The 21,004-nt window shown below is 42.5% G+C and overlaps 1 protein-coding gene across 1 annotated transcript in view; it reads right to left on the bottom strand.

Moving 5' to 3' along the window:
* Nucleotides 1-18,487, bottom strand: part of RSPH3 (radial spoke head 3) — a gene marked incomplete at its 5' end in the record, with an annotated part of 33,735 nt that extends 15,248 nt beyond the window's left edge. The window contains 2 exons of the mRNA XM_079149244.1: nt 9,695-9,782; nt 17,769-18,487. Of these exons, the coding sequence (XP_079005370.1) occupies nt 9,695-9,782; nt 17,769-18,487 (807 nt within the window). The remainder of the gene's footprint in view (nt 1-9,694; nt 9,783-17,768) is intronic.
* Between the last annotated feature and the right edge of the window lie 2,517 nt (nt 18,488-21,004).

The following is a 21,004-nucleotide window of genomic DNA, read 5'->3' as shown; positions in this document are numbered from 1 at the left end:
GTTCCAGGGTAGTGGTACGCATGAGGGTAGGGGGCTCTGGACCCGTTCTCAGGCACCTTTCCCTGTGCATCTCTTCCAGTCAGGCCTCTCAGCTGTACTCTTTGTAATATCCTTTACAGTACACCAGTAAATGCAACAAAGTGATTCGGTTATGAGTGGCACTGACAAATTAATCAAACACAAGACTAGGCTTAGGAGACTCTGAATTTATAGCAATTGACCAGAAGTATAGGCCACAACCTGTGCTTGAGACTGGCATCTGAAGGGAAGGCTGTCCCAAGGGACTGAGCCTTAACCTGTTGAATCTGATGCTCTCCTCACACAGAAAGTTTCAGAATTTAGTGGAAGTAGAGGACACTCAGCTTGTGCTTACAAAATCTGGAGAATTACTTGGTTGATGTGTGTAGGAACCCACCCCCCAACCCACCACGGACACACTTGTGTAACAGAGCAGCTCACTGGGGAAGCTGTTCTTAGGATTACTTTGCCTACCTAATCCTCAAGGTTCATCCCTTTCTCTGGTATTCTAAATTCTAAGGAAAGGCCTCTGTAACGCACCCCACTTCTTTAGTTCCCTGGTACATGGTAAAGCATATGGATTAACTTGCAGAAAAGTAATATGTCTGCCTGAAAAGAAAATGCAGGTGCTGACCCCAGGAGGTCAAGGTCCATTGTTGCCATATTCTGGGGAGGAAGAAAAGGGGACCTGCTGCTGAGGTTTGGATTTCTTGTCCACTTACTTGCTGTGCCGCTTTGTCTCCTACAAAAGGTTTTTGTGCTCTGAACCTCTCTAAGATAGAGACTTGAGACAAAAAGGCCCCTCTAGTGTTTTCAGAGCCAGCTTTGAATAAAAAGGATTCTTTCCACCAACTTCTGCCTCCCAAATCTGTGATCTCTCCCAGCAGTGGGCAGTAGAGGTATTCAATTCCAGTCACATCTGGGGCCACGGAGGTCAAGTACTGCGCTGAGCATGGGAGGAGACAGCAGACAAAAGCACCTTTAGTTTTTCCTATCTCTTAAGCTGTGTGCCCTTATCATCCTTTTGATCTTTTAATGGCTACAGAACCGTAGTCATATCCCCTGACAGTCATTATTGATATTTGCAATTTATGTTTCCTCTCTTTTTCAGTCTTTTAGAGGTTTATCAATGTTACTGATCTTTTCAGAGTACCAACTTTTGGTTTCACTGATTTTGGCTTTTCTTTATTTCCTTCCTTCTGCCACTCTGAGTTTATTTTGCTCTTTTTATTCAGTTTATAGAGGTAGGAACTTAATTATTGATTCAAGGTCTTTCTTCCTTTCCTTTTGGCACTGCTTTGGCTCCACCCCCAAGATGTTGATGTGCTATGTATTTTTCCAGTTATAAATATTCTTTTAAAATTTCCTTTGACATTCCTCTTTGACCGATGGACTATTCAGAAATGTGTTTTATTTTCTGGCGGTCTTCCTGTTCTTGAGCATCTTCTGTTACTGATTTCTAGTTTTCCTGTTATGGTCAGAGAAGCATTCTCTGTGTGATTAATTCTTTCACGTGCTGAGATTTGTTTTATGACAGGACATATGGCAGGTGTATCATGCAACCATCACATGGGTGCTTGAGAGCAATGCATATTCTGCTGTTCACATTTACAGAACATCTTTCTGACAGCTATGACCTGTTGGTTGGTGATATTGTTCAATTCTTCGACAATCATGATGCTTTTTTTAAAGAGAAACTGAAATTATGCATTTCTGTATTTCTCTTTTGAATTCTGTTAAATTTTTTTCTGAATGTATTTCAAACATACATGTTATTTTGAGGCATCCAAATTTAGGACTGCTGCATCTTCCTGGTGAATTGTGATCCTTTTATCATTATTTAATGTCTTTGTCTTTCATAGTCTTGTTTGATCTGAAGTCAACTTTATTTGATACTAATAAGCCACAACTGTTACCAGAGAAGGTGTGAGGAGTTCCTGGAGAGGGAGACCCCAGCTCAGGATGAGTGGGGTTCTTGACAAAATCACAGAAATGAATTTAAGGACACCTCAGTTAAAGACACAGAGATTTCAATGCAGACCGTCTTGGCATTCTTACCCTCTTATTTTAAAGGAAACTTGGTAAGAGGAAACTTGGGAAGGTATGTTGGGTGACATCAGTCTGGTATCACAAGATGATTTATGGTGGTCTGGCAATTCTCAGGATCTCTAGGTTGATGTGGTCTCTATTATCTGGTCAGTAGATAACATTAGAAAGTATCTTATGTTATAGATGTCTTAAAATTTTCTGTCTCCTTTTGCTCAGTCTGTTTTAAAATACATGTATTAGTGAGCTAATTAATGTCAATAAGGCAATTTTCATAAACAGGTGAATTTCCAGTAACTTTAAGATTGTGAGTGAAGGTTTTGGGGAAATGGGGGGGGGGGGGCAACAAGCAACAGACCTGGCTTAGGAGTGAGGGTACAAAGACCAGAAGAACTTTGGCACCAAGTTTTTAGAGTTGCTATATTTTCCTTGCCTTTCCTTTTGTCTCTTTTCTACCTGCTTTTAATTTCTTTTCTATGGTACCTCGAGACTACCTTTTCAAAATTCATGTTTGCATGATGTATCTCCCATTCTTTTGCCCAACCAACTTATAATGTCATAATTGAAATGATATTCTTACAGACAGTATATAGTTAGGTCACTATTGTTTTGTCCTCTGCCAACTTTTATCTTTTAATTATTTAGACCATTTACATTTAAAGTAATTACTGATATATTAGGGCTTACTCTCACTTTTTTTTTTTTTTGTGCCTTGGGGATTGAACCCAGGGCCTTGTGCTTGTGAGGCAAACACTCTACACCATCTGAGCTATATCCCCAACCCCCATCTCACTTTTTTGTTTTCTGTTTTTCACCTCTCTCTTTTAGTGAACTTAGGCCTCACTAGTCACACAGAAATTGTATGCATTTTATTTATTTTAAATTGTATGTATTTATTTTATTTGCAATGCTGGGGATCAAAACTAGGGCTTTGCACATGCCAGGCAAGCACTCTACCACTGAGCTACAACCTCAATCCCACTTCTGTATATTCTTTTTCCTGCCTTCCTGTGGGCATAGTGAATGCATATAATTTTATCTTGTCTTGGTATCCAGATATTGTGTGTGTGTGTGTGTGTGTGTGTGTGTGCATGCGCTAAAACCCAGGAATGTACGGGTGCCCAGTTTTAAATACAATTCTCTTATACCTGAAGCAGTGCTCAATCACCCTGAGGTAGGTGGCCTCACAGGGAGAGGGAACGAGACCTTTGGTGGAGGGAGACCCAGATTTATGAGCATGACCAGTCATGCTGTCTCTTTAGTTAAGTGGACAAAACTTCCAGCATTTTCTTATACCAGATTAACTAAAACAAAAACATAATCAATTTAAATGTCACCTGATTCAAGGACCTACACAATGTGCCCAAATCTGATTTGTGGCCACACTGCTTAACCAGGAAGAAACAGTGTGAACCCCAAATATGAACTGATTGAGAGAGCATTTGATGTTCTCAAAAGCTTGCCTGGGAACCTGCACTTTTCTTTCCAGAAAAGACCTATATGTAGTCAGAGGACTGGACCCTGGGTGCCTCACTCGCCTTCTTTTCTCTGAGAGGCCGGGGCATCTGCACCCTGCCTTTGATGTATATTTAGGGTGTGTTTACCTTTGCTTTGCTGTCCTTTAATAAGCCTTTGCTCATGCCTTGCTTTCCATGTGTCCTGAAATTAATTTCAGTGGCACAAGTCAAGAACATGTCTATGCCCAGTTGACCTCCCACTGTCCCCTTGGAGGGCCCTCCTTGGACCCTTGTCCAGTGACAAATCTTGACACAGTGTCTAACATTATACCCTACCTGAAGGGTTCCAGCCAGTGGCTAGAAATAAACTTGGAGGCCCCTTTCCTGTCTAGCAGGCAGGGCTGGGGGTCTCTCTGCTTTCTTGTTGCTTTCTTCAAACATTTGCCCTGAATTTAAAGTGACCACCTCTTAGTCACAGCATGACCTACTGGAATTAGCGCCTTAAACCCACCAACTAAACTGCTGTAAACTGAGTAATTAAAGCTCCCCATGGGAAAACTGGATAATGCTTTGGATCCAGTAAAGGCACTGGCCTACTAGGTGAGGTGGTACAAGCCTGTAATTCCAGCTACTTGGGAGACTGAGGCAGGAGGTTTGCAATTCTGAGGTAATCCTAGGAAACGATTTTAAAAGGGGCCTGGGGAGGTAGCTTAGTGGTAGAGTGCCCCTGGATTCAATCTTCAGAACTGAGGGAGATCAAAAAGGAAGTATCAGTGTAAGGGTCCTCTCTCTCTTTCCCTGCCTGTGTCTCCTCTGTGTGTGTATACACATACCTCTGACTCTCCTGGGTCCTAACTTTCATACTGTGGTTATGTCACTGAAGATGTGCCTGCAGTTCAACCTTGATGGTGAGGCTGCCCAAAGAGACTCATGGAGGTGGATCCTGTTGGTGCCCTCTGGCTGTGTGTCTGGGGGACGCTACATTGACAGAGAAAGTCAGAGTATCATTCAAATGTGAACATTTTCATAATTCTGTTTTGATTTACCTGTGAAAAATTTAAGTATATCTCTTTGCATTTTTAAATGACTGTTCCAGGTATTACAATACATGTGTAATATCAGTCTACATTTAGTATCAACATTTTACCACTTCAGGTGAAGTACAGAAAACTTCCTTCCTTTTATTATTCCCATTTAAAGATCTTACTATCCCCACTTTAAAATATAATGAAAATATAATTATCTTAAATATTTCATCTATGTATTTTAAGTACTATATCATAATTTTGCTTGAACCATCAAACATAATTTTAAAAAACCTGAGAAAGAAGTTGTTATATTTTCCCCTATTTTGACCCATTCTTTATTCAGGAGTCCCAGGCTCCCTTCTGTAATCATTTCTTTTCTGTTTAAGGAAATTCCTGTAGCTATTCTTTAGGGGTAGATCTCTGTATGACAAATTTTTAGTTTTCCTTCATCTAAGGATTCCTTGGCTTCTCCTTTATTCCTGAAGATATTTTCACTGGAGTAGAACTGTGGCCTGGCAGTCCTGTTCTTTCAGGACTTGAGAAATATCGTGTCCCTCCCTCCTGGTCTACATGTTCAGGTGGGAAATGCAGTCATTCAAGTCGCGGTTCCTCCGCAGAAAATGTGTCGTTCCTTTCAAGAGTTTTTGTTTTGGTTTTCGGAAGTTTAATGTGTAGATTTCTTGGGGTTTATCCCTGGGGTTCACTTAGCTTTTTGTATCTGTAGGTCTCTTGTTAAATTTGCGGAGTTTTCAAGCATTATTTTTTCAAACATTTTCAATCTCCCACTGTCCCTCCTCTCCGGGAATCCGAGAACGTGAATGTAGATTTTTTGTCATTCTTCAGGTTCTCTTTCTTTTAGGGTCTCTTTTCTCTTGTTGGGTAATTTCTGCTGGTTTGTCTCTGAGTTCACTGATTGTTTCCATTGTTATCCACTGTGCTACCTAGTCTGTCCAGTCAGTTTTTAATTTTGGTTATTGTAGTTGTCAGTTCTATAATTTCCATTTGATTCATTTTTATATTTCAATTTCTTTGCTGAGATTCTATTTTGTTCATGTAAGTGTTCACAATTGCTCACTTTTGACTGAAACTTTTGATGATTGTTGCTTTAAAGTTCTTGTAATTCCTACATCTGAGTCATCTTCATGTTGTCATCTCTTGCTTATTCCCATCAAAGATTCTCCTGGTTCTTCTCTGATGAATTTTTAAAAATTGTTTCCTGGATATTTGGGGTGTTATGTTGTGAGACTTCGGATCCTTTTAAGTGTTCTCGTGGAAGTCCCCCTTTTGCTTTGTGTGCATGGGTTGAGAGTTCAACTCCCTGATGGGCCCTGCTGACCACCTCGGTGAGAGTGAGACAGATTGCACTTGTGCTGCCCAGCCCCCATCTGAAAGTGGGAATGGCTTCCTCACACTGAGAGTGGAGGCTGGGAGGCTGGGAGGCTGTGATCCCCTCCCAACTTTCTCCAATCTATTCCTCCATCTCCAACACCCTCTCTTTTGGTATTATGTTTTATTTTTACTTATTTTAATTTTTTTCAGTGATTTTTTTTTTGAGATTGCTTTTTCTTCCTTCTGTAAACAACTGTTTCTTTTTTAATTTCTTTATTTGTTCTTTTCAGATATACATGACAGGACAGTGTATTTTGACATATCGTACATACGTGGAGTGTATCTTCCCATTCCCGTGTTTGTACATGATGTGGTGTTCCACTGGTGTTCACATATGGACGTAGGACCACTATGGCTGACTCATTCTACTGCCTTTCCTATTGCCACCTCTCCTCCCTCCCTTCATTCCCCTCTGTTTAAACCAATGAACTGCTATTCTTCCCTCCCCGCCCCTTATTGTGTTAAGTGACCGGGATACTGAGGGAGAAATAGGGCTTAGGCAGCCTGGGCAAGATGGAGAGTGAGGAGGTCAGGGGCAGGGCCACTCGGAGAGGGTCTTCTGATGAGGTCAACTTCCTGCTTGATGAAAGTGGACACAGCGGGAGACCCAGTCAGACAGACACTTCGGTACTTACTCCTAAGCAGGGATCCAACAGAAAAACAAAACAGGTGCATGGACAGAGGGGGTGCCAATCAGTAATAATGAGGAGCACGTGGACTGGGGAGGAGTCAAGGAAAGGAGGAAATTCCAGACCATAAAAAGAACAGGCCAAAACTCCCCCTTTGTATTCCCAGATCTGGGGTCCCTTGTCTTCAGAGAAGTCTCTCTCACTTTTGCAATAAACCTACTTCTTGTTTGCTATCTCCGTGTCCCGTTCTTCAATTCTTTGCTGAATGGGGACAATGAACCCAGGACCCCTGGATGGTAACTATTAGATATGGAAATTGAAAAGTCCCCAAGATAACGTGGACTGGGAAAAGGGAGTGAAAAAGAAAGCCATGCACTGACAGCTTTCAGCTCTCGAGACAAAGAGTATCCAGATGCCAGCTGCAGAGAGGGAGAAAGTGTTCTATTACCCTAAAAGCGAGTCTTTAAAAGGCAGTAATCCCCTTCAAAAGCAGATCCTCAACCAGGAAGGTTAAATTCCTAGGCCTTCAAACTGACACTCACTGATTAACAGAACAGACCCCAAAATCCTGAGTGCCCAAGAAAAACTGATATGCTCACTAGACCACCCCTCAAAATAACCTATATAAACCAGTCCCTTTCTTGTTTGGTGGCTCTTTTCCACCAGGAAAGGGGGTCCACCAATGCCATTTCATCCCTGCATCCCGTTCCTGTGTGAAACTTCGTTCCTGAATAAACACCCTGAGGTTTGCGTCTGTCCCAGTCTTTCTATGCTAACAGTAACAATGTGGAATTACCAGTGTTAAAGAAAGCCCTCCAAAGTACCTTCTCTTCTCAGTTAAAAAGATAACATGTTTATTTAAAATGAGACACAGATGCTGGCCCAGGAAGTCCCTGCTCCTCCCCTGTGATAAGGAGGCTCCAGGGCCTTGGAACACTGGTGGGACTCCTTTCAGTCACTCGGTCACTGGGAAGGAAGTGGAAGTGGAGGTGGCGGGCCTTGTGAAGCTCCTGTTGTTGTCCTAACATACCCTCCCCTCTTAAAAGCTTTCCTGTCACACAGCCTTTCATGGACGGAACCTTTGAAACACCTTTACTCCATTTCCCTTCAAAGCCAGCTTTAATAAAATGTATTTTCCTACCAATGTGACTGAATATTTCTGGAGCAGAGAGCATTGTGGCCTAACTGCTTCTGGGATCTTGTGTTGCCCAGTAACAAAGGCAGACAGTCACCTTGTGCCACCTTGTTGGTCCGGGTTGGGAGGTAGGTCAGCTCCTCGCAGGCTCTGCTGACACTGGTGTCTGGGTGGGTACTGGAACACTGACTAGCACAGCCTTGCTCCAGCTGAACATTCGGCTTCCTGCTGGCTTTGTTGGCACCTCATAAAAAATGAGGCACCGACTGGTACCATCTCTCATCGCCTCCTTGCCAATGGGTGAGGGTGGAAGCTGAGCTTCCTGCTCTGCCCTGTTGACACCTCCTCAGTGCGGGAGGCAGCTTCCACCAGGGGTGGAGGTGCAGATCCCCCCTGGCCTCACTGACTCTGGGGAGGGCAGGGCAGCCTTTCCACTAGTGTTTGGCTGGAGGAGAGGCAGTGTTGTCAGTGTTTTCTGGCCTTTCCCGGCTTGTGGTGAGAGGGAGCACTTTCTTGGGTTGTACCGGTGGTGGTTCCGTGCTGTAAATGAAATATATGGGGGCAATAGAAAACCTGCATTCATCACCAAGTCACTCCTCAGGTCTCCAGTCCCTGGCCAGTCTGCTTTTCTCCTTTCCCTTTCAGAGTCTTCCTACTTTGTCTGTTATGTCCAGGGGTTTTTAGCAGCAGCAGGAATAGAAGGGAATGTGGGAATTCCTGCTAAAGTAAAACTGGAAGTCTCAGCACAGACTTTGACAGTAAGGTAATGATCAATGGACTAAAGAACTGAAAGGTGATTCTCCTGTTCACTTTTGTTCTAGGTGTGCAGTGTCCACTGGTACTGCTGTAAGAAGGTGCTGAAATGTCTAGATGCCATTCTGGGCAGTTGTTTCCAAACGCTGGCCTAGAATTGGCTAGACTAGAATTGTCTAGAAGTTAACTAAAAATGCATATTCTGGGGTCGAAGCACTGGAGGTTCTAATGCAAGAGATCCAGGGTAGGGTTAACTCCTGTTTTAAATAAAATTTCCAGATGATTCTGATGCAGGCCCATGTGTGGGACAACTGCTTTGATGGTCCAACGTTCTGGATGTGACCGCCCTGTGCTAGGTACTCATGTATCAAACATGCTCACAGGTCCACCACATTTCATTTCTGTGCCAAGGATCCACCACCCGTAATATCATAGCATGTCTTACTTGCCTTTGTATCTGACGTAGCCAGCACATGACCTAAAACTCAGTAAGTACATGTTGACTGAAGTAAAGAAAAGAATTATGATTAACTAGTGATAATAGTAATAGACTACGAAATAATCTAAACAAATCTAACTTTAATAGATCAGTGCTACCCAAAGTGTGGTCTTCAGACATTTTAATGCTAGTTGTGAATTGTTTAAACTGGTCTGTAGCAATTAAGTACAGAAGTTGAGAGGAGATGATAGGAAACATTTAAAGCAGCTCACCAGAGTTCTATTGAACCTAATAAAAAGTTAGGGCTTTAAAAAATATTATTTGTAATTGTGGCAAAGTATACATAAATTCAAGACTTGTCATTTTAATCATTTTTGAGTGTACAATTAAGTGGCATTAAGTACATCTGCACTGTTTGGTAACCCTTGCCACCATCCTTCTCTAGAACACTTTTCACCTTGCAAAACTGAAAATCTCACTCAACAACACTCAACAACAGCTCCCTGTCCCTATTGCCTTTGGCAAGCATCACTGGGCTTATATTTTTCTTTTCTGTTTTTTTTCCTATGAGGTGCTGGGGATTGAACCCAGGGCTTTATACATGTTAGGCAAGTGCTTTACAACTTCGCTATATCCCAGACCCTGTTTGTCTATTTTTAAAAAATTTTGTTATTCTAGTACTTCATCTTTATTTCACTTTATGTTTTCATCTGTAATGGATTAGAAATTAACACAAATACACAAACCGTCCTTCAGCCTAGGCTGAGAGCGGTGAGTTATGCTACACACATCGCGCTTACCAGTGACCCTGTGTGTAGCGCGTAAGTGTTGCCTCGGATCACCCTTCTGTCATACATGATGTTTCCGTAACGCATGGGTTCTTCTTCTCTGTAAAACAGCAAATTCTAAATAAATATTTCAATAGAGTGTTGATGTCTATGCAGCAAATTCACTGTCAACAGGATTTAGACTGAGATAAAAATATTTTAAGAAAATAGATTTCTGCTTTAGCTTGGCCCATAAAAAAGGAGACAAATGGCGACCATTTATGTAAGGTTTACTATGTGCTTGACTTTTTCATATGTACGATTGTATTTATTGCTCACAATAAGCTTCGAGTTGGGAACTATGATTCTATTTGACAGGAGAGGAAACAGAAAGGAATCTGCCCAAGGTCACCTTGCTAGTAAATGGCAGAGCTGGGCTCTAGCTGTAAATCTGTAAGACTACTTAACAAATGGGAAACGGCCCATCTGAAAAGGAGCCTGCCCTGAAGAACTGAAGAAAGTTTGACTTGAGGACTGAAAAGTTACATGGATAAAAGAAATAGGATTTCAAACAAGCCAAATTTCTCATCAATCTTCTGACCTAAAGACATTTTTAAAAGCTATTGTTTAAAATATTAATCCAATTTTAGTTTCAGGGGTCAGAATGATCTAGTGATATGAATAAGCAGTTGGTATTTTCATTCGAATTCTTTAAATGATGTCCTATTTCCTCTCTGGCTGCTCTTTCTCAGTCTCTGTTGCAGCTGCTCCTGGACTAAGGAGTTCCTCAGGGCTTCTCTTATCCTTAGATGACCTCCTCCATTGGCAAGGTTTCCATTAGGATACTAACTTTGTTTTTAGCTCACAACTCTTCCTTTCCAACTTGTAAATTACTTGAGTGTTACTTCAGTTCAGCTGGCCACTCGTTCAGGAAAAGAGCAAAGTCCAAAAGAATTTACATAGTTGTTAACATGGTTACCTTGGGGCAGGGGAGGGTGAACTGGCTGCAAGGGAAAGGGGGTGAGGTATCAGATTGTCCTAATAATCACCTCAAGCATAAGTGTGTCCATTTATATACAATTAAATATGTAAGAACATGTATACATAAGAAAATAGGGAAGATAAAGAAAATAGGAGGAAAAAGGAATTAAACTTGTTAAATAGTGGTAAAAGCCAATTGCATAATAAAATATGCTAGTATGATTTTATTTTGGAAACAAAGCCCCTCCATATATACATATGTGCTCATTTATGTGTGTACAAAAAGAAAAATGTTAGACTGTTAGATTTGGTTATAGCAGGGAAATAGGAGTAGAGGTAGACAGGAGATGATTAACTGTCTTTTTTCATCTGTATTTTATTTTTCATTTGCTTCAATTAGTATATATTACTTTTGTAAATTAAAAGCCACCAATAAAGATAATTTTAAACTGAAAACACACTCTTTTCTTTCTCTCCATCTCTTTTCAACAGCCTCCAACATCATTAAGATAAAGACTGTTGTGTTTTTGATATTGGGTGTTCCCCAAAAGCTCCTGTGTTTCTGCAGGAACATTCGGAGTGAAATGACTGAATTGTGAGAGCTGTAACCTAATAAGTCCATTCTAGTCTGAATGAACTGGGTGGTAACTATAGGCAATTGTGTCATGGCTGGAGGAGGTGAGCTACTATGGGCATGCTCTGGAAGGGTACATCTTTGCTGTGGCCTTTAGTCCTCCGCTCTTTGCTTCCTGTCCCCACCATGAGTTGAGCAGCTTTCCTCCACTGGGCTCTTCTGCTATGACAGGCTGCCTCACCTCGGGCCCAGAGCAATGGATTCAGCTGTCTATGGACTGAGACCTCTGAAACCTGTGAACCCCCAATAAACTTTTACTCCTCTAAGTTGTTCACATCAGGTATTTTGGTTACAGCTATGAAAAAGGTAACTGAAACAGAAATTGGTACTGAGAAGTGGGGTTGTTGCTGTGACTAATTTGGCCATGTGGTTCAGAAGCCTTTGGAAATGATTTGCAGGAGACATTTTGAAAGTTTAGGGATGCGAGCTGAAAAAGCTTTAGAATGCTTTGAGCAGAGTTTAATGGGTGTGAGTTCAGAAGACCAGAATGGTGACAGAATGTGGGCTGTGCTTATGAGATTTCAAAGCGAAATGAGGACTCTATTGGGAACTGGACTAGAGGCCTTCATGTTATACTCTGCTAAAGAACTCAACTACACTCCTCATTTTGAGACTCTGTGTGAAGCTGAATTTAAAAGCAATGGATTAATTAGTCTGGCAGAGGAAATTTCAAGGCAGCACAACATTCAGCCAGTGGCATGAATGTTGACAGCAGATTTTCGTCAGGTTTTCTGTGAGAATAAGGAGCAGAAAGCAGAGCTGAAGGCTTTTAAAAACCTGTTAGTTAAGCCAGAAAAGTGTGAGTAAAGCTGGGGCCAAGAAAGTAATGCTTATTGAAGATATTACAGCCCCTAAAGAGATGCCAAGTACTTTACACAAGGTAATAGGAAAGGTGCCTTGAGGGTATTTCAGAAATTTGCCCAACCATATCACAATAGGCTCCCCAGCATAGGAGGGAAAGTTCCTTTAAGAAGAGACCATGGGGTGCCCTTGGGAAGTTGTTTCATGATGATGAGCTGCACAGGCACTCAGAGGCCACTGCAGCCATTCTTCCTGGTGGCCTTGGTACTGTGTGAGCTGGTGGCAGATTTTAGCATACCCTTCACATGGTATAAGTTCTGCAGGAATGCAGATGATGGAGTCAGGGGGTCATGGAGGCTTCCATGGAGATTTCAAAGGAAGGCCTAGGAGGTCAGGCAAAGTGTAGCAGGGTCAGAGACCCTGTGGGCCACTCCTGAGAGGGCAATACATGAAGCTGTGAAGATGAAGTCAAAGTTGGAATGGAGATCCTAGGAATTAAGAGTTCCAGTAACATGAACCATCTGTGGAGAAGAGTTGTTGGCTGAAAAGAGCCAGGTTAAAAGAGAGCCCATGTCCCTTTCAACTGGCAAGGCCAAAGGGGAAGGTGACTTAAGCCCTTTGGAAATAACATCTCATTGTCATATGTTCAAGATGCTGTATATGGAGTTATTGGACCTGTTCACCCACCTGGGTTTTGGTCTTGTTTTGGCCACCCCCAACCCTTCTTCCTATGACCCTATTTTCCCCTTTTGGGATAGGAATGTTTGCACTGTTCCACTGTATATTGGATATATGTAACTTGCTTTTAATTTTTGCAGGGGTTCACAGCTGTTTGCCTTGAGTTTCAGATGAGACTTTGAATGTGGACTTTTGGACAATGCTAAACCTATTAAGTCTATGGAACTCTTGGAGATGAACTAAATGCATTTTGCATTGTGCATTTTGAGATGGACATGAGCTTTTGGGGGCCAGGCGAAGAATGTTATGGTTTTGATATTAGGTGTCCCCTCAAAGTTCCTGTGTTAATGCAAAAATATTCAGAGGTAAAATAGTGAATCCTGAGAGTTGTAACCTAATAAGTATCCATCCTCGTTTGAATGGACTGGGTGGTAATTATAGGCAGATGGGGTGTAGCTAGAAGATGGGGGTCACTGGGGGTATGTCCTGGAAGGATGCATCTTCTGTGTGGCTCCTCCCTACTTCCTGACCCTGCCACGAGGGGAGCAGCTTTCCTCCACTGGGCCCTTCCCCATGATGAGCTGCTTCACTTTGGGCCCATAGCAATGGACTCTGGGTCATTTATGAACTGAGACCTCTGAAACTATAAGCCCCAAATAAACTTTTCCTCCTCTAAGTTGTTTATGTCAGGTATTTTGGTCACAGAGATGAAAAAGCTGACTAAAACAAAGACCAAGCCTGAATGTGGTTTATCTAGCTCCTGTTGCTCTCTCCCATCCCCATTTGGGTCACTCTCCTACTAAGTCTTTCTCTCTTCCCTGGTCACATTGACCTTATAAGGTCCTCAAATAGACCAGATGCATTTCCTGTGAGGGGGTTTTGTACATGCTCTTTCTTCTTCCTGGAAACTGTCCCCCTCTTCCCCTTGTCCCTATCCTTTCCTATCTTTAGATATTAACTTCCATGACATATTCTCAAAAAGGTTTTTCTTGTCTCCCCCCACATCTTTCTTCCCCAAGCTAGGTCAGTGACCCTCCTGTAGGTTCTCACTGCATGCTGTTTCTCTCTTGCTGTATTCACTGCACTAACACTTGTTTATTGCCTGCCTGTCTTTCTCAGCATTTGGTAAGTCTCATGAAGGTGGAGTCACACCTGGCTTTTTTAAACAATTATCTCTCCAGATTCCAGTACATCGACATATACTAAATAGTGTTCATGATTGATTAAGAAAATAAACAAGCTGATTGCTTTGATGCATGGTTCACTGGTCCATAAGTGGTCTAGAATGATAAAGCAGGGGTTAGGTCATGAGATAGAGCAAAGTTTAGAACATGGCTGTAACATATTAGTTGTATGATCTTGGAATGCAATGCTATCCCTTGCTTAGAGTTACTGTAAGGGTTAGCTGGAACTATAGCAGGTGCTTAATAAAAGTCAGCTATTATTATTCAGTGGTCTATTTAAATCTAGCTGCGTTAAACAGATATACAAGCCCAGCTGCAAGCTGAATCTCACAAGGTGAAACTTTGATTTTTGCCCATATATTTAAACATACATTAAGACTCCCATTATTGAAATACAAAACTAAAATTATGATCAACTATACATCTAGAAAATTTGAAGTGTAAAGAAAAAGTTGAGATCAGAGAGAGAAGGGAAGAGAAGGGATTGATCGAGGCAAGGGAGGACATTAACAAAGGCCCTTGCCTAGGACCGTGGTAGCATTCAGGGAATTGTTCTCTAGCAGATCACAACTGAGTCCAGAGCTTACCTTAGAAACTGGCAATTTTAGGGTTCCCATGGGTATTTACTTATTAACGTCTAAAAGATCTTTATAAAATCAGTTTCATGCCTTATAAGATTAGAAAACTAACAATAGTCCCTAACTTAATAGTAACTACTAAATGATACCAAGTTCTTTTCTGTTTTGATATGGGAGTGAGTAAAGAAAAAGGGACATAGGGTAAGACAACTGGAGGAAATAGAGAAATCTTAGTAAAGCAAAGACAAATATTAAATGCCAACTGAGCTACTTTCCTACTGCTGCTATAACCGACTGTCACAAGTCTAGTGGCTTAAAGCAACACAGATTTATTCTCTTCTAACTCTGGAGGTCAGAAGTTCCTAAATGGAACTTCCTGGGCTAACGTCAAGGTGTTAAGGGGTTTGCATTCCCTCCGGAGGCTCTAGGGGGGAACGTTTCTTTGCCTTTTCCAGCCTCTAGAACAAGCCCAACTCCCTTATTGTGGCCCCCACCGGTCAGCATCTACATCACTCCAGCTTCTGCTTCTATGGCCACATCTCCTTCTCTGACTCTGACTCCCCTGCCTTTCTCTTCACTTACAAGGGTTCCTTATGATTATATTGGACCCAACTGGATAATCCAGGATAATCTCACCACTTTAAGGTCCTTAATCATACCCCAAAGTCACCTGCCACATAAGGTAACACATTCATAGGTTCTGGGGACTGGGGTGAGGACATTTTCAGGAAATCTTCTGCCTACCAAAATGACTTTAAACCTCATTAGACTAGGGTCAAATAAAAGATATGTTCTAAGGAAATTTTTTCATTTCTTTGCATTAAGAATATTATTTTATTAGAATCACTATACATAGTTTACCAGAGGGTTCATAAAATGAGGATGTCATTATCATAATTTTCTTTGGGCACATGCCTAAAAGTGAATTTAATTACAGTTCATAATCACTTTACCAATAAATATGTAAAAGACGTACAAGCTAAGTTCTCATATCTGAAATGTGTGGAACTAGAAGAGTTTCAGATTTCAGACTATTTTTTCATTTTGAAATATTTGCGTATACACATGACCCAAGTATAACTGCAACACTCATGTTTCCTATACACCTGATGTACATATCCTGAAGGTAATGCTATACAATACTCTACTGTGCCTGTGTTTGACTACAACTAATCATGTGAGGTCAAATGTGGAATTTTCCACTTGGTGTGTCATTTGGGACTCAAAAAGTTTCATATTTCCAGATTAGGGATGTTATACCTGTATGATAATCTATTGTTTGTAAATGAGAAGACCAGTATTCAAATGTTCTCTTTCAGCTTTAAGATTTATGAGTCTATGAAAAGGTGGAAGTCTTGCTTGACTCCCATTAGACTTGTGCTAAACTTAAATTTTCTAGGTTTTTCTCAATGAAAAATCAGATATTCCCATTTCTGTATTTGTATAATTGACTTTGAAAAAAATTTTAGTTGTAGATGGACATAATACCTTTATGTATTTTTATGTGGTGCTAAGGATCAAGCTCAGTGCCTTACATGTGCTAGGCAAGCACTCTACCACTGAGCCACAACCCCAGCCCTGTAATTGACTTTTTATACCCAAGTACAGAACTTTAAAGCTATTTGCTGGGTGAGGTGGTGCATGTCTGTAATCCCAGTGGCTTGGGAGGCCAAAGCAGGAGGAATGCAAGTTCAAGGTCAGTCTCAGCAACTTTGTGAGACCCTGTCTCAAAATAAAAAATAAAAAGGGGCTGGGGATGTGGCTAAGTGGTTAAGCACCCATGAGTTCTATCTCTGGTACCAAGGGTGTGGGGGTCGGGGGAAGAAACAGAACTTTAAAGTTACCAGTGAAGTTTCATATTTGGTTTCAACTGTTATAAACCCAATTGGGATAATTTGCAACCTTAACTCACTTCAATCATATTAAGTTATCCAATTTGGCTATGTGTCATCTGGAAAACTGAAAGATTTATCTAGTTCAATATAAAATTTTGAACAAGATAGGACTAAAGACTTAATAAAGGTAGATTGACATCATAGCATACTTTCTTTGAAAATGATCATTTAGTCATTCACCGCAAATTTAGCTAACTATTCTTCTGAAAACTTTCTTAATATTTTATTCATAAGGGTATCATAGGAGGATATCATCCTTATCCACAAGGACTTCAATGATTAAGATCTGAAAGCAACTACTTACATGAAGTTGAAATTTTATTATGCTTTCTGCATTACTTTGATATGCTAATCAGCTAATAAACATCAATATATAAATCAACTAATTATAAAAAATGATCCCTAATGAGTCAACATTGACTCAGTTCTAATTTATTGGTTTGATTAACTTGTAATAATTTGTGAGAAATCAGTTAAATTCACTAGAAAGTGTTCTTGGAAGGAGTCATTTTTATATTGAATCCTTTTATAACGTCTATATCCCTCTTCAAATTAATGTTTTCTGTCTTGGTTTTCTCTTAAGTGATAACAATCTTTATTGAAATCTTTGTCAGAAAAAGGTAATTATAAATTTAGACTGTGTATGAATTAAGTATCAAGAGTTGGATTGCTGATGTTCAATCGCCCATTTACAGTTGAGTGCTTACTATGTGTTAGAAATAGTACTAGATAAACAAAAGAGGCAAAGATTCCTGCTTCCATGCAGCCTGCATGCGTGTGAAGTTCTGATGATTCCAATATTTGAGGCTTATGTAAACAATTTAAAGAGAACCATGAATTCATGGTCTTTTCTAAGTATGGCTTTTTGAGTACTTGCAAAAATTCACCATAAATTTGCAGTCCTGCACAGAAGGACAACTAAGTCCCGACCAAAGACTCTTGGGGGAAGAGCTTTTGTAAATGCTATTGTGTTTGTCACCCGTGTACCTCAGTTTCCGCATTTGCATCATTAAGTTATGAAACCAACCTCGCAGCTTTGATTTTTTTGTGGATCAAAAAAATGTTCGTGAAAGCGCCAGTGAAGTGTCTGGTACGCGGCTGACTCTGTAAGCATTAGCTGACTCAAAGTCTGGGAAATAAGGCGATTCGTGTACGCGTTATGGATCGTGCCAGCAACTCTGTCACCACAGTGAACTAAGAGGCCACACCTGTCCCTTTCTGCTTCACTCCTTCACACCACGGGAGTTATTAGGGCAGGAATTTTATTTTGGCAGAGTGCAGACAAAGGAAAGCAGTGCGGGCAGCTTTAGCCTGGACGGAAGTGGTGGTCAGACAGGGGCTGGTTGGGTCACTCACGGCTGCAACAGGTTGTCCCGGTAACGGCGGCGCTGGCAGGGCAGGACGCGGGGCCTGCTGGTGTAGGTGTAGGTGCCCATGGCCCGAGAGGTGCGGTCAGTCAGCGTGGAGGTCATGTCCGGGGTCGGGCTGCCCCGCTTTCGGTGGAGCTTGGCTTGGAGGCAGGTGGGCGCCAAGGAGGCGAGGGAGCCGGAGAGATGGAGGTAGTGCCAAGGGCAGCGATTCCGCGAGGCGAGGAGCCGCGGCAGGCAGGGAGGCGGGCGCGACTCGAGGTTGCGGGAGCAGGAGGCGGGAGCTACACTCGACTCGCTCCGGGTAGCGCAGAGCCCGTCGGCAGCGCCGGCACCGGTTGCCCAGCAACCTGGTGTTCCGCCTGGGGGCGGGGACTCCAGGCGGTTCCGGCCCGCAGGTTTCCCGGGAAGGCCCCGGGCGAAGGACACTTCCGGATCTTGACCCCGCCCACCTGCGCCCCTTCCGCCGGTGCGCCTGCGCGCTGGGGGCTCTCCGGCCCAAGATGCTGGTGTGGCGTTGCTGGCAGAGGTTTGGGGTGCCGCGGCTCGGGTCCCGGGCCGGCTCTGGGGTGCGGCGTGGCAGGGCTGGTGTCGGTGCCATTCTTGCAGGCCCACCTGCTCCTGCTCTTTCAGGGCCGTTCTCGGCTCCGGCTGCGCCTCGCGCTCCCTGCTGCCCAGCGCTGACACGCCCAGCCGGGCCCAGCTCTGTTACGTGCTGGGCGGGAGGCGGGCTTGCTGCGTCTGCCGCCTGGCGGGCCGCGCAGCCCTGGGTCCTCTCCCCGCCTGCCTCCTCTGCTCGTCGCCCTGGGCCGGCGCGTCCGGGAACCCGCGGGCGCACTGAGCGACAGGGCAGCCCACAGACACATAATTTGGGAAAGGGGTGGGCGGGTTGTTGATTCACAAGAAATGCGAGGTTCCCCTGCCCCTGAATCCGCCCGGCCCCAGGGCGCGTGGGGTGCGTCTGCGCCAGAAACGCAGATGCTTCGGATTTAGTGCTAGCGACGTTGAAAATCTCGTCGCCCTGTAAATGAAGTATATGTGGCCCTGGTGATCATTTATTTGCATTTGTAGTTACACCTTCAGTTCAGCAAAGCGTATTAGCCCCGTCACATTCGGGGAAGTTTAATGTTTTTTCTTCATTTTCCTAATCTGTAAAATGGGGAAAATAGAATTGATTTCTTAGGATTCGTTTTGAAGATTAAAATCATTAATAAAGATAAACTACTTAAACCGTGCCTGTTCGATTTTTTTCTCATTTGAAGTTAAAGTTCTAAAGAAGATGTCAGCATTGTTTAACATAAAAGTATATGGTTAAGCGCTAGAGGTAAAAACGCTGCTGAAAGATTCTAGAGCCAACTACTTATTTTTGAGGAAATTTTGGAAAGTACTAGAGGAGAGATAGTATTTTGACTGGTCAGGATCTTGGATGAAAGTGCCTTTCGATTGCCTTGATCAAAGACTAAAAAGCCCAAGTGTACTTGGAGAACTCTTAAGTAGGATGTGTGTAGATGAATGGTAGATATTATAGAAAGAAAAGTGGCACCATGTCATGGAAAGATTGAACATTAGCTTATCAGTTAGAAGGTTTTTACCCCCATGGAACAGAATAACACTTCCAAGCAGTTGAAAAAGTAATTTATTATTTAGTTTAGGTTCAGAGAGAGAATTGGTAACTTGGGGGTTCAGCACACTGTCAACCCGGTTTACCCCACCTTTTCATTCTGTCACCTGGGTTGTTAACAAGATCGTAACAGAAGTACATAGAACAGAAAGTAGAAGAAAGCATCTTTTGTCTTTATTGGAAGTATAGAAATCTTATCTATAAACTACCAAGGAACCAGAATTGCATCACATCATTGGTATAAGTGTAGGATCGGCACAGGGCTACCATATTTGAATTGGACTGGAGCCTCAAGCTGAAGGGGCTTCCAAGAAGCCTCGGCCATGAGGAAGAGGAATAGATTCTGTTAGGAGGATGTTGGGGCAGGGAAGATTGGGTGTTGAGGGCTATGCCACCCACTATTTGAATTTATGAAGAACTTGTTAGCCACTGATGGTTCTTAGGTTTTTAACCACTGTCTGTCTGTCTCCCTCCTCTGGTTCTAGGAATTAGACCCAGGGCAGTGTACTTACTAGACAAGTACTCTACCACTTAGCTACATCACCAGCCCCTATTTCTCTTCCATTCTGCTCTCTCTCAGGGCAATCTCATTCACATCTATGAATTCTAGTACCACTTATAATCCTCTTGGAAGCCAAATACTTATCTCGAGCCTGAACTTCCTCCTCAGGTGACTATCCTTTTTTTAAAAAAATTTATTTTTATTGTAAACAAATGGGATACATGTTGTTTCGGTTTGTACATGGAGTAACAGCATACCATTTGCATATTCATAAATTTACATAGAGTAATGATGTTTGATTCATTCCATTATTTTTTTCCTTCCCCCCACCCCTCCCACCTCTCTTTTCCCTCTATACAAGGTGACTATCCTTGTTATCCGAGTTCTGCACAACTATCTTGGATGATCTGAAATTAAATGGATGCTTCAACAAATGATTTTGAGTAACTACTATCTGCCAAGTGCTAACCCCCCCTGCCCCACTCCCCAATGCTACTGGGAATATAGCAGTGAAAAAACTAGCAGATTAAAATTCCTGCCTTAGAGGAATTTATAGTCTAGTGGAAGAGTTCTAAAAACAAGACAAGTGAGTAAAATGTATGTTACATAATTTTAAGGGTTAAGGGGCAAAACCAGGGAAGAGGCTGTGGAGGGGAGCTTGGAATCAGGTTGGTCAGGGAAGATTCACAGAGACCGTGCAATTCCAGTGAAGATGCGAAGGGGTTGAAAAAATGAAACTTGAGAGATGGATGGAACATTCCAGATCAGAAAATCAGAAGGTGCCTCGTTCGTTCTAAGGCAGCCACACCTGGGGCATGCTGAAGGACCCGCGTAAGGGACAGGGGTGGGTGGAGCAGTGTGAACCAGGGAGCGAGCCAGTGACCTGGTTGTGCCTTGAAGTTCAGCTGTGCCTTGTGCACTTGAAGTCAGTACAAAGGCTTCAGCTTTTCCCCTTGGGTTAACAGGTTTCGAGTAGAAACTTGATAAAATTTGATTAAAATAAATCCTTTTTTCCCTCCAGTTGAGAAACAGAAGTGGGACCAAGGCAGTTACCCTGTGGGCCTGGCTGAGAGGGTGACTGGTTCTAGCCACCAGGCGGAGG

Source organism: Sciurus vulgaris (assembly GCF_902686455.1).
Source record: "Sciurus vulgaris genome assembly, chromosome: 7".
In the NCBI taxonomy this organism is placed as follows: Eukaryota; Metazoa; Chordata; class Mammalia; order Rodentia; family Sciuridae; genus Sciurus; species Sciurus vulgaris.
The sequence above is the reverse complement of the archived record's forward strand: the minus strand, read 5'-3'. Positions and strand labels throughout refer to the sequence as shown.